General features: G+C 40.3%; 1 protein-coding gene and 1 long non-coding RNA gene across 5 annotated transcripts in view; one reads left to right on the top strand and one right to left on the bottom strand.

Annotated features, from left to right (window-relative positions):
- The window catches only part of F13A1 (coagulation factor XIII A chain), a 215,955-nt gene that overhangs the window by 88,459 nt on the left and 112,411 nt on the right, over window positions 1-15,085 (top strand). The window contains exons 7-8 of the mRNA XM_068236848.1: window positions 1,741-1,915; window positions 7,698-7,836. Of these exons, the coding sequence (XP_068092949.1) occupies window positions 1,741-1,915; window positions 7,698-7,836 (314 nt within the window). The remainder of the gene's footprint in view (window positions 1-1,740; window positions 1,916-7,697; window positions 7,837-15,085) is intronic.
- The window catches only part of LOC137518684 (uncharacterized), a 95,880-nt gene continuing 85,424 nt past the window's right edge, over window positions 4,630-15,085 (bottom strand). For 3 of the 4 annotated variants that reach the window (XR_011020869.1, XR_011020872.1, XR_011020870.1), the window contains exons 3-5: window positions 14,265-14,541; window positions 7,006-7,047; window positions 4,630-5,918 (exon numbers count right to left, since the gene is read on the bottom strand). This is a non-coding gene — a long non-coding RNA (uncharacterized lncRNA). The remainder of the gene's footprint in view (window positions 5,919-7,005; window positions 7,048-14,264; window positions 14,542-15,085) is intronic. The other variant, XR_011020871.1, reaches the window with a different exon arrangement.

Below are 15,085 nucleotides of genomic sequence, written 5' to 3'. Positions count from 1 at the left end.
TAGACGCCGGAGGGACGGACAGGGGCCCAGAGGCAGCCGCGGTGGCAATGCAGTCCGCTGCGGTTGCGCTCATTACAATATGTAATGTAAGTAGAGCCAATATTTAGCTACTGATATTTGTGTTTTTTTTCTCTGAGACCCTTTACCTAACAGCTCCTCTTTAACAGAGTCAGGTATGAGCACAGTCCTGTGCCCTGCTGTGTGAATGCTTCACTTTCCCCTTCATCTGTCCTCATTATTATCTGTATCCACACTGCTTCTGATCGATCCCGTTGTCAGTCGGTTGAACAGGAAATTGCATTATGTGTACCCAGCATGATGTCCTACCATATTATTATACTGTTTTGTCGTGGCTGAGGGAGACCTTTCAGGAATCCCCCATTTGCAAATCCTGGGTTTGCCCCTGAGTGTGAGATAGAGATATCCTGGTTAGTCCCCCAGGTGCCACATGGAATGAGGGGCACAGGCACATGCTAACACATATGTATATATTCCCTCTGCCAAAACTGGTGGCAGAGGGAACAGAAAAAACATGTGCTGAGTGGTCATTGTACATGCATTAGCCCACAGCAAAGTTGGAACTCTACTAGTAATAAAAGCAACTATGTTGTAAAGATTGAGGATCTTAGCTTTTACAATGGACTGCAGTTATTTAGTACTTGGTCATCTCATCACCTTATGGTTTCCTCCTTAGAATTTGTCCCTACGCTACCTACACCAGTCAGCAAGCAAGCAAGCAAACACTTTACGCTCTTGAACCGGAAATTCAAGCTGAAGCTATTTCTGGTTCTAACCTTTAAACAAAGTGTACACATGTAGGTACACAAACCTGTTTTCTCCAGGGAGCAACAAATAACAACAATCACACCATTAAATAAATTTACTGTGCTGACATATTGTTTAGACAGACTATGATGGTGGTTGTTTCTGATTCAGCTGATTCAACGACTTAAAGAGAAACCATGCCCAAGAATTGAACTTCATCCCAATCAGTAGCTGATACCCCCTTTTACATGAGAAATCTATTCCTTTTCACAAATGGATCATCAGGGGGCTCTGTATGGCTGGTATTGTGGTGAAACCCCTCCCACAGGAAACTGTGGGGACCATGGTCCTGGCAGTTTCCTGTCTGTTAACCTCGTCGCATGTGGGAAATAGCTGTATACAGCTGTTTCCAACTGCCAAAAAAGCAAGCAGCAGCTACTTCCAGTGACATCACCTGCGAGCTGTACAAATGTCACCATGTGATAAATGTCAGAATGTAAATCAGGGAGAGGAAAGATTTTACAACGGGCAAACACTGACTAAATCGTTTATACATAATTATTGTAAAAATGAAGCATTTTTTATTACATTATTTTCACTGGAGTTCCAATTTAAGCTTTGAAGAGCAACTTAAGTTACAGTGCTTCTGTTGTCTCGATCTGGGGTTTGCAAGCTTTTGGTCGACAAAGTAATTTTACTTTGGAATATGTAACAGAGATGTGACAGGGATGGATAATTGGATGGATGTTCATTGCTCCTCCTAAATCCTGACATGTTCCACCCACTGCATTTGATTTACAGAGAATTACAGATGTGATAGCAAATCAGTAGTCTGCTACCAGCCAGCTACAGATTGTTGCAGCTCTCTGTGTATTTTTAAGATTAGTGTTTTTCTAGTTTTTAATTAATGCTTGTATATTCAATAACTGTGATTGTTGGTGGTTTAGTCTAAAAACGTTTTATTTCTTTCCTCAGATAAATGCCAGAGATGATAATGGCGTTGTTGCTGGAAATTGGAATAATGATTATTCATATGGTGTTGCTCCATCAGCTTGGACTGGAAGTGTAGAAATACTGCTGGAATACTTCAGTTCTGGCATGCCAGTAAAGTATGGACAGTGTTGGGTCTTCGCAGGTGTATTTAATACATGTAAGTAGTGATCCTTAATGCTTCTTGTCTGTATATGAGTGTCCAAAAAGGCAGAAGATGCAGGTGCTATCACACACTCAGATGAATGGCACAGAAGTAAGTAGTTACCAAAGGCTCTGATTTCTACAATTGGCATAATTAAGAGTTCCAGTAATCCTCAGTTCTTCCCTAGAGATAGCCATTCCTGGATTTCAGGCAAGGCCAACAAGGCCATGGCCTAGGGAACCAGGAAAGCAAGAAGAGGGCTGTGGGCAGTAGGGTGGCAGTAGCAGTTAGCCAGACGAACATTCGTCCTGCTACACAGAGTTTGCATATAGCGGTGGGCGGCTACCAACAACCGGATCTGGCACTCGGGGTATTAAGGGGCAGCGAACGGGCAATTACGGTTATTTCTGAGCTGCCTGTCACTCATCGAATGTGCCACTCGTCAAGAAGCTTACAATCTAATCCCTGCTATCACTTCACCAACTGTCCTCAGAGGAGCCTACTACTTAATCCCTAGCATGTCGGGGGGAAGTTTAGGATGCTGTTGGTCCAGGGGCAGCTGGTGATATTGGGCCTTGGGTGGTAAAAAGTACAAAACTGTCCCTGCTGAAAACACAGATTCACAAACAGATCCTCTAACTAACTGCAGCCACCCAGTGCACCAGATACAGTGGTTTGCAAAAGTATTCGTCCCCCTTGAAGTTTTCTACATTTTGTCATATTACTGCCACAAACATGAATCAATGTTTTTGGAATTCTACGTGAAAGGCCAATACAAAGTCGTGTACATGTGAGAAGTTGAATGAAAATCATACATGATTCCAAACATTTTTTACAAATAAAGAACTGCAAAGTGGGGTGTGCGTAATTATTCAGCCCCCTTTGGTCTGAGTGCAGTCAGTTGCCCATAGACATTGCCTGATGAGTGCTAATGACTAAATAGAGTGCACCTGTGTGTAATCTAATGTCAGTACAAATACAGCTGTTCTGTGACGGCCTCAGAGGTTGTCTAAGAGAAAATTGGGAGCAACAAGACCATGAAGTCCAAAGAACATACCAGACAGGCCAAGGATACAGTTATTGAGAAATATAAAGCAGGCTTAGGCTACAAAAATATTTCCAAAGCCTTGAATATCCCATGGAGCACTGTTCAAGCGATCATTCAGAAATGGAAGGAGTATGGCACAACTGTAAACCTACCAAGACAAGGCCGTCCACCTAAACTCACAGGCCGAACAAGAAGAGCGCTGATCAGAAATGCAGTCAAGAGGCCCATGGTGACTCTGGACAAGCTGCAGAGATCTACAGCTCAGGTGGGGGAATCTGTCCATAGGACAACTATTAGTTGTGCACTGCACAAAGTTGGCCTTTATGTGAGAGTGGCAAGAAGAGAGCCATTGTTAACAGAAAAGCATAAGAAGTCCAGTTTGCAGTTTGCCACAAGCCATGTGGGACACACACTAAACATGTGGAAGAATGTGGAAGAAGGTGCTCTGGTCAGAAGAGACCAAAATGGAACTTTTTGGCCAAAACGTAAAACGCTACAGTATAGACTCACAGGTGGCCGCCACAACACAAAGGAATAAAGTAGTATCAGATCTTGGCTAGTATATAAGCCCATACAATATTTTTGGGACATGATTAAAATTAAAAATCAGTTGACACTTACATTGTGGTGCCGTACAAACAGGACCCATATGCATAAATATGTGTTACACATTGCACAAAGGGCTTCTGGTCCGTGATACACTTGCCCACTCTCTAACCCGACCAATTTCTCAGTTCTTGCATCATCGGGCTTATTTGAGAGTGAGCTGCAATGCTGGACAATGTGTAGATTCATCACTTACCGGCCACCTGTGAGTCTGTATCTGGCACATTGGTTGTGAAGCTGTGTTATCAGTAGTGAAATGCTGAGGATTACTGGAATCTGTATACGAATGTAGCTGTGAACGAAAAAACCGCACAATATGTTTTTGAAACGTTATTAATGCTTATCACAGGGGGGTCTTAGGTTTAGGCACCAACAGGGGGGTCTTAGGTGTAGGCACCAACAGGGGGGTCTTAGGTTTAGGCACCAACAGGGGGGTCTTAGGTTTAGGCACCAACAGGGGGGTCTTAGGTTTAGGCACCAACAGGGGGGTCTTAGGTTTAGGCACCAACAGGGGGGTCTTAGGTTTAGGCACCAACAGGGGGTCTTAGGTTTAGGCACCAACAGGGGGTCTTAGGTTTAGGCACCAACAGGGGGTCTTAGGTTTAGGCACCAACAGGGGGGTCTTAGGTTTAGGCACCAACAGGGGGGTCTTAGGTTTAGGCACTAACAGGGGGGTCTAGGGGTTAGGGGTAGGTACAGGGAGGGTTACTTAGTAATTTTTTTTTTAAACGTTATTATACGTTTCACTATTTAAACGAAAGATTAACGTTTTTACAATTGCCGATTTAATGCACATTATTTAATGATTTATAACTTTATAAAACATTAATTTTAAACGAAATACAGTACAATACATTTTTAAACGTTATCCATGCTTATCGTTTAAAACCCCGCGCCCTTTTTTCCCAGCGCCCCTTTTTAACGTACGCCCAAGAACCCTTTACTAGTCAATAACACACAAATAATTTTTAACAATCACTTTATTAAATCACATTTTTGTCAGTGTTATCAGACAAGTTCTATTTATTGTTTTTCCTTATTTTTATCAGTCTTTTGTAATGTTTTTAACTTCACTTTAGAAGAAATACAGCACGGTTATGTGTCGATTTCTTTTTCGTAAGGAAAAAAATATATATTCCAGAAACTAACAAATGGTGCGGCAAATGATTTATTCACTTATAACACTTTTTTTCAGGCTAATAATTTAAATATGGTGAATAATCAGGTGTCGACATTCAGCCCACATGCAATAGTTCCCGAAGCACACAGGTAGGCAGTAAGTCTGGATGTTTCAGATGAAGCTTCACAGGGATCAGTCAGGTTATTACCACCTTTATCTTAAAATATATGAAAAATGAAATGAGTAGGAACGTGAATGTGAGAAATAAGAAGTGTGTGATGTGCATACCATGACTTTATAGTGTGGCTGTAATGAGCGCTGAACACATTTTCCAGCTAAAGTATAGACATTAGACAGTCATTACCCTTACATTTTTATTGCCACTGAGGAGGACATGGGTGATGTAAACACTTGGGTGAAAGAAAAATAGCTCCTGTTTTCAGCCATTGTGATGCCAGATCATGCCACATCCAAAAACATGTCTACTGTGACAGCACTATATCTCTGTAAGCAGCTTCACCTGTAGCAGAACAAGTAAGTGACAACCAGCCCCTGTGCTGGGCCGAGGCAGAGGCGAGAGAGTCTCCAGACTCCAGCCTCAGGGCACAGTGTAGGAGGGGTGCGCACAACTCACTCAGCTATCATTCCTCTATTGTGATTGAAGCAAAGAGAAATAAGAAAAGTGGATACATGGCAGTGACTGCAAGCCAGATAACTAGAGATTAAGGTGTTGGGGGCCCTGGGGCACCTCCTAGTCTAATAGCAATCAGTGTGTGATGGCTGGGGTGGCAGGGATGGAGGGGCGCACTTTGGTGTCTCGGCCTTGGGTGCTGGAGGACCTTGTCCCGGCTCTGACCAGCCCTGCCTGTCCCTCTGCTAACTGGGAACCATAACCAGCAATGGGGATAAGCATGACTGCTGAACGGATATAAGTGGTGCTTGGAAAGACACTGCAGGGGCACTGCAGTGACATATATAGTAGAATAGCAGTAAATTATTCAGCACACCCACTTTTTCTGTAATTTTGGTTTCAGCACGGGAAACACTTCCTACCTCTATGGTATTGCCTTTTATTGGTTTGTAGCCACGCCCTGCCAGTGATACTTAGCCTAGGCTGTTTAGCTATGTGGAATTCTTCTTCCAGAGCATTCTAGGAGACCAGACATTATCTTCGATGGCTTCCGAATTCTCAGAAACAAACATTCCGCAAGAGCTGCACCTGACAGGACTAAAGATGTCGCCACCTGTGATGAATTTCAGAATGTAAATCAGGGAAAGATTTTACAGTGGGCAACACTGCCTAAATAATCTATAAATAAAATGTATATTGTAAAAAAAATAAAAACAATTTTATCCATTCTGTTATTTTCACTACAGTTCCCCTTTGAACACTATTATGCATTACACTGTGAGAGAGTCTATGATCGTGATCCCAACACAAATTCATATCTTTATAAAATGATGATATACAGTATATCTGTTAATTATCCATTCATTTCATATGTATCTAAATAGATATCCAGGGTCCAAAGCTAGATTGCATAAATGAGAGATTGTTGGATTACGTTATGTCCCTCCTTGTACACAGAGCACATATTCAAATTTACTATATCATTGAATTGTAGCCTTGTCAATGGAGTCCATGCAAATCATTCAAATCATGCAACACTTTGGCATAAAAATGGTACAAGAAGGATTGCCAGTGTCTATAAAGTAAACCAGCACAGAACTTACTGATTCAGCTAACAGGATCAGAGTGTTCTGTTGTGCTGTTATCCACCAAGAAATCAAACTTGTGAAATCAGGAGTATAAAAGTATCTTTGCAGCACTCTCGGTAAATGATCTCATACTTTCTCAGAGGACAACTTGCAAACCAATAGAGTGGTAGAGGAATACCCAGTCAAAGTATCTTCCACTCTATGCAGATGGTAAAGCTGTGTGTCTCAGATGCACAGAAGATGCCAGGTGATCCGAGAGAGCAGTGGAGGAATACCCAATTGCAGAATGTCACACTCCATGCAGATGGTACAACAATGTGTTTTAGAAGCATGGACTGTGTCAGTGTGGATGTCCTATTATGCTCACCGCATGGAGATCTTCGAGTTATTTGAGCAAGAGATCACAGGCAAATCTCAGTGTTGCAAGTGGCCTCAATTGAGTGGTCCTGCTCATAAAAATGCCACATGCTACGCTAAGAGCTTGATATGTTTCTTTAGGACTGCCCGACTATATACCTGTAAAGCGCTGCAGAAGATGTCAATGCTATTTAGTTTCTAAAGTTTTTACTGAAGATAGCACATGAAAAAGACATGAAGTTAAAATAATCTCACCACTGCGGGGACCAGATTCCAGAATCTTCATAAATAGTTAACCTATTAAAAATAAGGGAAAGAAATAAAACAAAATAATAAAAGGGAAAAAAAGTACTAAAAGCTAAAATAAGTAAAGTAAAGAAGAAAAACTAAAATAGAACATACACTTGTCAACCATACGCATTACCTTAAAAGTTGATGTCAATGCTATTTAAATAGTACAGTACATAAACAAGATGCTTTGAATCAGGATGATACCATTTATTTGCTAACTTAAAGAAAAGAAAAAAACAGAGAAAGCTTACTCTTTTTCTTTAAAGTTAGCTAATAAATGGTATCAAAACATCAATGCTCTTACTGATGGCTAACATGGTAAAATACTTTACTGCTATTATTCAGTAATGTTATTGAATCATGAGATAATGTAAATTCTACAAAAAACAATAAAATATGAAATGAAACAGACATTAAAAGCAACAAATACATTTAATGGCTGAGATTTGAAGAGTCATGCTTTTATTTAGCTTATGGCTGTGGACAAAGCGTTTTACTATCTGTTAGAGAATTTTATTCTGGAAGTTAAAATACTTTAGCATAAACATTTTTCAGTAAACAGTTTTAATGTGTGACTCACTCTGGGAGTATATGTGCAAACTAATGTGACATCTCTAAATATGTCATGTATTAGTGAATTTCTTTTATACTTCCAGTTCTTCGATGTCTTGGAATACCTGCACGACTTGTTACTAATTATTTCTCTGCCCATGACAATGATGCTAATCTACAAACTGATGTTTACATGGATGAAGACGGGAAGACTAATACCACCCTCACAAAAGACACCATCTGGTAGGGTAAAAAATGTGTGTGTGCGTTTTATATATATATATAAAGCACCCTTTAATACACAAATTGTAGAGTACTAGACACAGTACCGACCCCAGTGCGACCCCACTGATAACAGTCACCCAATTTCAATATGATCCATTGACCACAACTCTTTAATTTCTGTCCATTAGTCAGTTCCTCATCCATGCACACAGATTTTTCCCCAGTCCTACCAGCCTTAACTTCTGTATAAGACAGTTGTGGGGAACAGTATCCGAGGCCTTTGCAAAGTCAAAGTTTATCACATCTACAGAATTCCCAATATCCGCATTAGCATTCACCACCTCATAAAAGCTGAGCATGTTAGTCAAACGAGATCTGTCCTTAGCAAACCCATGTTGATGCTGAGAAAATATAATATTCTCTGCTATAAAATCTTGTATAGCATCTCTTAGGAAACCCTCACATGGGCACAACTGATGTTAAAGTGGATCCGAGATAAACTTTTACTCATTGCATAATTGTGTTCCTTTCATATAGCTTATAGGGCACTCCTCAAGCCAAATACTTTTTTGGTTTTGTTTTAATACTCTAATTCCCTATAAACTAAACAAGCCTCGCCCACAGCTTTTCAGAGAGCCTTGGCACTCATTCCCAGGTGGCAGGTGCTTATCGGAGCTCAGTCTGGGCAGGAGGAGGTTGCTAGCCATTGATTTCAGAGGCAGAGGGGGGGGAGAGAGGAGGAGGGGGTACTGAATTTACACACAGGCAAGCTGATAGCATCTCCAGGCCTCAGGCCTGTGACAATGTGACAAACAGAACATGGCTGCCCTCATTGTATCACAGCAATAAATAATCATAAACTTTTAAAGCTATTTGCAGCTAGATATGCTGTGTAGACTATCTAAACTTTAGATAAGAAATACAGAAAAGTTATTTGTTATAGTTATTTTTTCATCTCGGATCCACTTTAAGCTAACTTGTCTATAATTTCCAGTATCTGATATTTAGTCCTTTTTAAATAATGTTAAAATGAAGGACGGGCGTACACCAGTCCTATCCTACTTGAGTAACTATAGATAAGATAAAGGAGTTTATCAGCTAATTAACTGAACTTAATTCTCTTAACACCCAAGGATGGATGTCATCCGAGCCCAGTGCCTTATCAGTTTTGATTTTATTTAGCTTTGCCTGCACTCCTTCCTGCATTATGTATTTCATATTTAAATTGGAAGACAGGGACCCTTCTGCATCTGTAGTATGCAAAAAAGATGTTTCCCTTTTGAAGACAGACAGACAGAAGAGCAAGTTTTCAATAGCTCTGCTCCACTTTAGTTGTCCACCATTGAGTTTCCTACCTCATCTTTTAGGAGTCTCTATACAGTTCAGCTTTCTTACTTTTTTGAGTTGATATACTTCACTTGTAAAACCTTATGTTTTCTGGCCTAAAAAGTATGTTAGTAGTGTTGAAAATCTCTTCCTCAGAGGCCAATGAAAATTAAGTTGGCTACAAAAACACATACTTGTAAGTTCTAGCATAAATTAATTGTAGTAAGCAGAGTTAGGTGGATAGTGATCAAAGCAACTATAAGTTAGTCCAAAAGATAATGAACAAAACATAGTTAGCAAGGGTAACCAATGGTAAATTAAGACATGTTTTATTCCAGGAATAGGAAAAAGGGGTTATACAGTATATGTTCCTTCCCTCATTGTCATAAAGAGTTAAAAAAGTAAAAACATTTACGTCATGGTCACGGAAAAACGATTAATTATGCACGTCGCTCCAGAAGACTCATCTACAGCATACTAGGATTTTCTGCTCAGGCTTCACCTTTATATCTGAGATAAATTCTAATCAGCTCCACTGGGACTGATTTAACTTTTCCACAAGGCATTCTTATTGGTCCATTGGGGCTGATTTGAATTTAGGGTGACTAGGACTCTGATATTGATCACACGGTGGCGTAGTGTTTAGCACTCTCGCCTTACAGCGCTGGGTCCCCGGTTCGAATCCCAGCCAGGGCACTATCTGCAAAGAGTTTGTATGTTCTCCCCGTGTCTGCGTGGGTTTCCTCCGGGCACTCCGGTTTCCTCCCACATCCCAAAAACATACAGATAAGTTAATTGGCTTCCCCCTAAAATTGGCCCTAGACTACAGTACTTACACTACATAATATAGACATATGGCAATGGTAGGGATTAGATTGTGAGCTCCTTGAGGGACAGTTAGTGACAAGACAATATATATATACAGTGTACAGCACTGCGTAATATGTCGGCGCTATATAAATACTAAATAATAATAATAATAATAATCACGCTGACTGTTGCCTACTGCTTTGCTCGAACATTCCTTCTGCCCACAGCGGCATCTCACTGCAATTATATGGACATTTGCTTTGCCCATATGGAATGTACTCTATAGACACCTATCTGTCAGTGTGACATATTCATTTCTTGCTGTATACTATTGTATCTGCCCATTGTGTTGTGCTATATGTAATACAATACCAATTGCTGCCTGTATACTTCCCTGTGTATCTATCCACTTTACAATACAATACAATAACATTTCTATAGCGCTTTTCTCCCATAGGACTCAAAGCGCTTAGGCTCTCTCAGATTCAGTAATTAGTAGGATGAAGTATTCACACAACAAAAGTTATATTTCTGCAAATGCCAAACTGAACAGGTGGGTTTTCAGTCTGGATTTAAACACGTCCAGGGATGGAGCTGTCCTGATCTGTTGAGGTAAGGAGTTCCAAAACGTAGGGGCAGCATGACAGAAGGCTTTGGGACCAGAAGTTTCCAAGTGGACTCTGGGTATGACTAGATTATTAGAACCTGTTGATCTGAGAATGCGGGGATTGCTACGTAGCTGCAACATATCTTTCATGTATCCAGGGCCTAGATTATTCAGGGATTTAAATGTCAGTAGGCCGATCTTGAATAGGACCCTCCATTCTATAGGTAGCCAGTGAAGGAAGTGCAGGACTGGCGTTATGTGGCAGTGACGGGGTTGGTTGGTTAGCAGTCTGGCAGCAGTATTCTGTATCAGCTGTAGACGGTACAAGACCTTTTTTGGAAGGCCAGTGTAGAGAGCATTGCAGTAGTCCAGTCGGGATGTGATGAAGGCGTGGACTAAGGTTGGCAGATCTTCTGGGGGTATGAGGTGCTTGATTTTTGCAATGCTCTTCAGGTGAAAATAGGATGATTTCACCACAGCAGAGATTTGAGTTCTGAAGTTTAAATCCCAATCAATTAGAACTCCCAGGCTACGCACATGATCAGAGCTGCGTAGATCCGTGCCTCCTATTCCCAGTGGTGAAGACTGCAAGTTAAGTTGTTTTGTTATCATGCTCTGCCCTCCAATCAGAAGGACTTCAGTTTTGTCTGCATTTAGTTTCAGCCAGTTGTCATTCATCCATTTCTGTAGTTCACGTAAGCAGGCGTTTATAGTTAGAGTTGGGTCTGTCACACCAGGCTTGAAGGAAAGATATAGTTGGGTGTCGTCTGCATAGCAGTGGTATGTCAGGCAATGTTTTTGGATTAGTTTTCCCAGCGGTAACATGTAAATCGTGAAAAGCAGGGGAGAGAGGATTGAGCCCTGGGGCACCATATACTTAAGTGATACAGGGGTGGACAGAAAGGGCCCCATAGGCACTTTGTGGGTTCTGCCACTCAAGAAGGATTGGAACCACTGAAGAACTATGCCATCAATGCCGCAGTATTCCTGTAGCCTGTTTATCAAGATGTCAGGGTCAACTGTATCAAAGGCTGCAGAAAGGTCTAGCAGTATGAGGATCGAGCACTCTCCTCTGTCTCTTGCCATGAGCAGGTGGTTGCATATTTGGATGAGGGCAGTTTCAGTGCTGTGGTGTTTCCTGGAGCCAGACTGGAATGGGTCATAACTGTTTTGTAGGATTTTGGCTTCTAGCTGGAGGTAAACAGCTTTTTCAATTAGCTTGCCCAGAAAGGGGAGATTAGAGACAGGTCTGTAGCTGGTCATTGCATCTTGGTTCCAGGGAGGGTTTTTTGAGGAGAGGCCTGATGATTGCTTCCTTCAGTAAAGCAGGAAATATCCCTGATTTTAAGGAACAGTTAACAATTTTTAGGAATACCGGTACGAACAGGTCGGGGCAGTTCAACATGAACTGTGTTGGGCCAGGATCCAGGTCACAGGTAGTTTGGCGGACGTGAAGGAGGATGCTTGATGTGACTTCTTCATCAATTTCTTTGAAGTTTGACCAAGGTGTTACATTGTCTCTGCTAATGGTCTTTGGCGCTATATTAGGCTCAGATGCTGTAAGTTGGATGGCGGACCTTATAGCGGAGACTTTGTCTGTGAAGAAATGGGCAAATTGGTCACAGAGGTCCTTTGAAGACTCGATATTACGTTTTTGACATGCCGGGTTGCAGAGTTTTTCCACTGTGCGGAACAGTTGGGCTGGTTTGTTAACTGCATTTGCAATCTTTTGTGATAGAAAGGATGATTTTTTTCCCGTGATTACCTTTTGGTAGCTCTTCAAGTGGAGGATTAAGGCATGTTTGTCTTCTGGGGACTGAGATTTGCGCCACAGTTTCTCAAGTTTTCGGCCTTGTCTTTTCAGCTCTTTTATAGTGTTATCAAACCACTGTGCATGATGGTGTGGAGTAAAATATTTGGTGCGCAGAGGAGCAATGGTCTCAAAGGTGGAGGATACACATTTGTTGTATTTAAACACCAGAGTATCAGGGTCCAAGCTGGTGTCAGTTAATTCATCAAAGCTAAGGTTATCTCGGATATGTTGAGGTGTTAGACCTTTTAAGCGGCGATATTTTATTTGATTCTTGACCTGGTGTTTGACAGCTGGTATTGTGCATCTAGTTACATTTGGCAATATATCCTGCATATTGTGTTTTGTTCACAATATATTCTTTATTGCAACTTACAATTTGCTGTTCTGGTTATTTGTTATACGGTATATGGCTGATTTGAATTTCCCACAAGACGTCCTTATTGGTCCATGGATCATATATTTACAGATTTTGCACATCTGGTATTGCAGGGTACCTAGTTAAGTCATAGAGAACAAGAGCCACTAGGATTTTTGTAGCGGGCTGAAAGGAAAAAGTTATACCTTCCTAAATTACATTTCATACATACAGCTTCACATGTGCAAGAGGTCACTCCCATAATTCATCACTTCCTAACAGTAAATATGCAAATCATCTTTTTTACAGATTTTGCAGATTTATGACTGAATAATCAGGCATACGTCAAGAAAACTGGTTAACAGCATACCTATAGCCTATTACTTTAATAATGACATATAGACCAACTTGCAGATAGATGTTTTGGGCTTTCTGATTAAGTGGTTTTGAGAGGCTTTTGGCTCCTCTTCAAAAATCCTAGTGGTTCTGGCCCTCTGTGACTTATCTGGATGCTCTGTAACACTTCAATCCTGCAAGTGTTACCACAGAGCCAAGCCTGAAACAGTTGTCTACAAGTTGGATTATGTGACTCTGTTGAATGAACAGGTGTGCTTTCAACCAACATTTCTGGATGAATACCCTACACTCACTGTTGGTTTCAAAATGTAAATAAAGCCATGTATGAGCTAAGTTGGTGATTAGGCACATGTTAAAACTGGCCATACATTATTCAAGTATCACTCAATTTACTGTTTTTGACTGACTACGGATCAATTTATCTATCAGAAACAAAATTAAGTGATAATTAAATAGTGTATGGCCAACTTAAAGGACAACTGAAGTGAGAAGAATATGGAGGCTGCCATATTTATTTCCGTTTAAACAATACCAGTTGCCTGGCAGCCCTGCCGATCTATTTGGCTGCAGTAGGGTCTGAATCACACCAGAAACAAGCATGCAGCTAATATTTTCAGATCTGACAATGAGGATAACCATGCAACTATTTTATTCTTAAAAGTAAATAAATATGGCAGCCTCCATATCCATCTCGTTACTGTTATGCTTTAAAGAGAAACTCCGACCAAGAATTGAACTTTATCCCAATCAGTAGCTGATACCCACTTTTACATGAAAAATATAATGATTTTCACAAACAGACCATCAGGGGGCGCTGTATGACTGATTTTGTGCTGAAACCCCTCCCACAAGAGGCTCTGGTACCTTACGGTACTCTGGGCAAACTGCCACAATGTAACAATGACACACACAGGAAATGGCTGTTTATAGCTCTCTGTTAAAGCCAGAACAGCTACATAATCTGCCCACAGTAACAATGTCACCATGTAATACATGTCAGAATGTGAATCTGGGAGAGGAAAGATTTTACAATGAGCAAACTCTGACTAAATCATGTATACATAATTATTGTAAAAATTAAGCACCTTTTTATATTAAATTATTTTCACTGGAGTTCCTCTTTAAGTCATATATATTATTTGCATGGTAACAGATGACTATAATTTTTTTTCTTTTACCTTATGTACCAGCTTAGATCTCTGCAGTAATATCTCCTGTTATTCAGCCATTTCATGACATCCACAATGACTTTTCTATCTGTGTTTCTGCACTTTTAAAAAAAAAAAATTAAAGATTTGTAGATAGGTTTCTTTAAATAATTCCTTTCCCATGCTGCTACCTCATTATATTTCTCCATTGACAAGTTTTCCTTGATCCGAGATTTCATTCTTCCTTTGAAATGGCTTGTTAGACAAGCGTTAGATCCTCCTGGCTTCATTCACTTTCTGTTTTTGCCTATTATTAATGAAATGGTCAGAGTTTAACTATTCTGTTTTTTTTAACTGACATTTTTATTGCTGATACAATTTAACATATCAGGAATGCATAAGCGAGTACTTGATTTAAATCAGTTCCTCCACACTTGGCAGGGTGCATAGCATTTAAAAAGCAACATTATCTGGATGCTTGCTACGGGATATTAAACGCATTTGATGTATACTGTATGAAGACATCATACTGGCTACCATTCATCTACTGAAAATTACACCTCTTGGCTTAATTTCGTCATCCTCTTTTATGGAAGTAAAAGGGCAACTAAACTTAACTCAAAAGTTCAAAGCTAAATGGAAAACAAGACTTGTAGAACAAAAAAGATAAAAGTCAGTGATCCACTAGTATGCTTTCTTTTACTCTGATATATTTGTTACATCCTGTGTTTCTTTTTGTAGTTCCAGTAATAAAGGTTTCCTTTAAAAATAAAATTCTAAAGATTTTGGGGACAATTCCAATTTTTTCAAAGCTGCACATGAGCACTTTTAAATAAAAAATAGAGCAACCA

The sequence above is a fragment of the Hyperolius riggenbachi genome, chromosome 5 (genome assembly GCF_040937935.1).
Source record: "Hyperolius riggenbachi isolate aHypRig1 chromosome 5, aHypRig1.pri, whole genome shotgun sequence".
In the NCBI taxonomy this organism is placed as follows: Eukaryota; Metazoa; Chordata; class Amphibia; order Anura; family Hyperoliidae; genus Hyperolius; species Hyperolius riggenbachi.
This window is presented reverse-complemented; position numbering and strand designations above follow the sequence as displayed.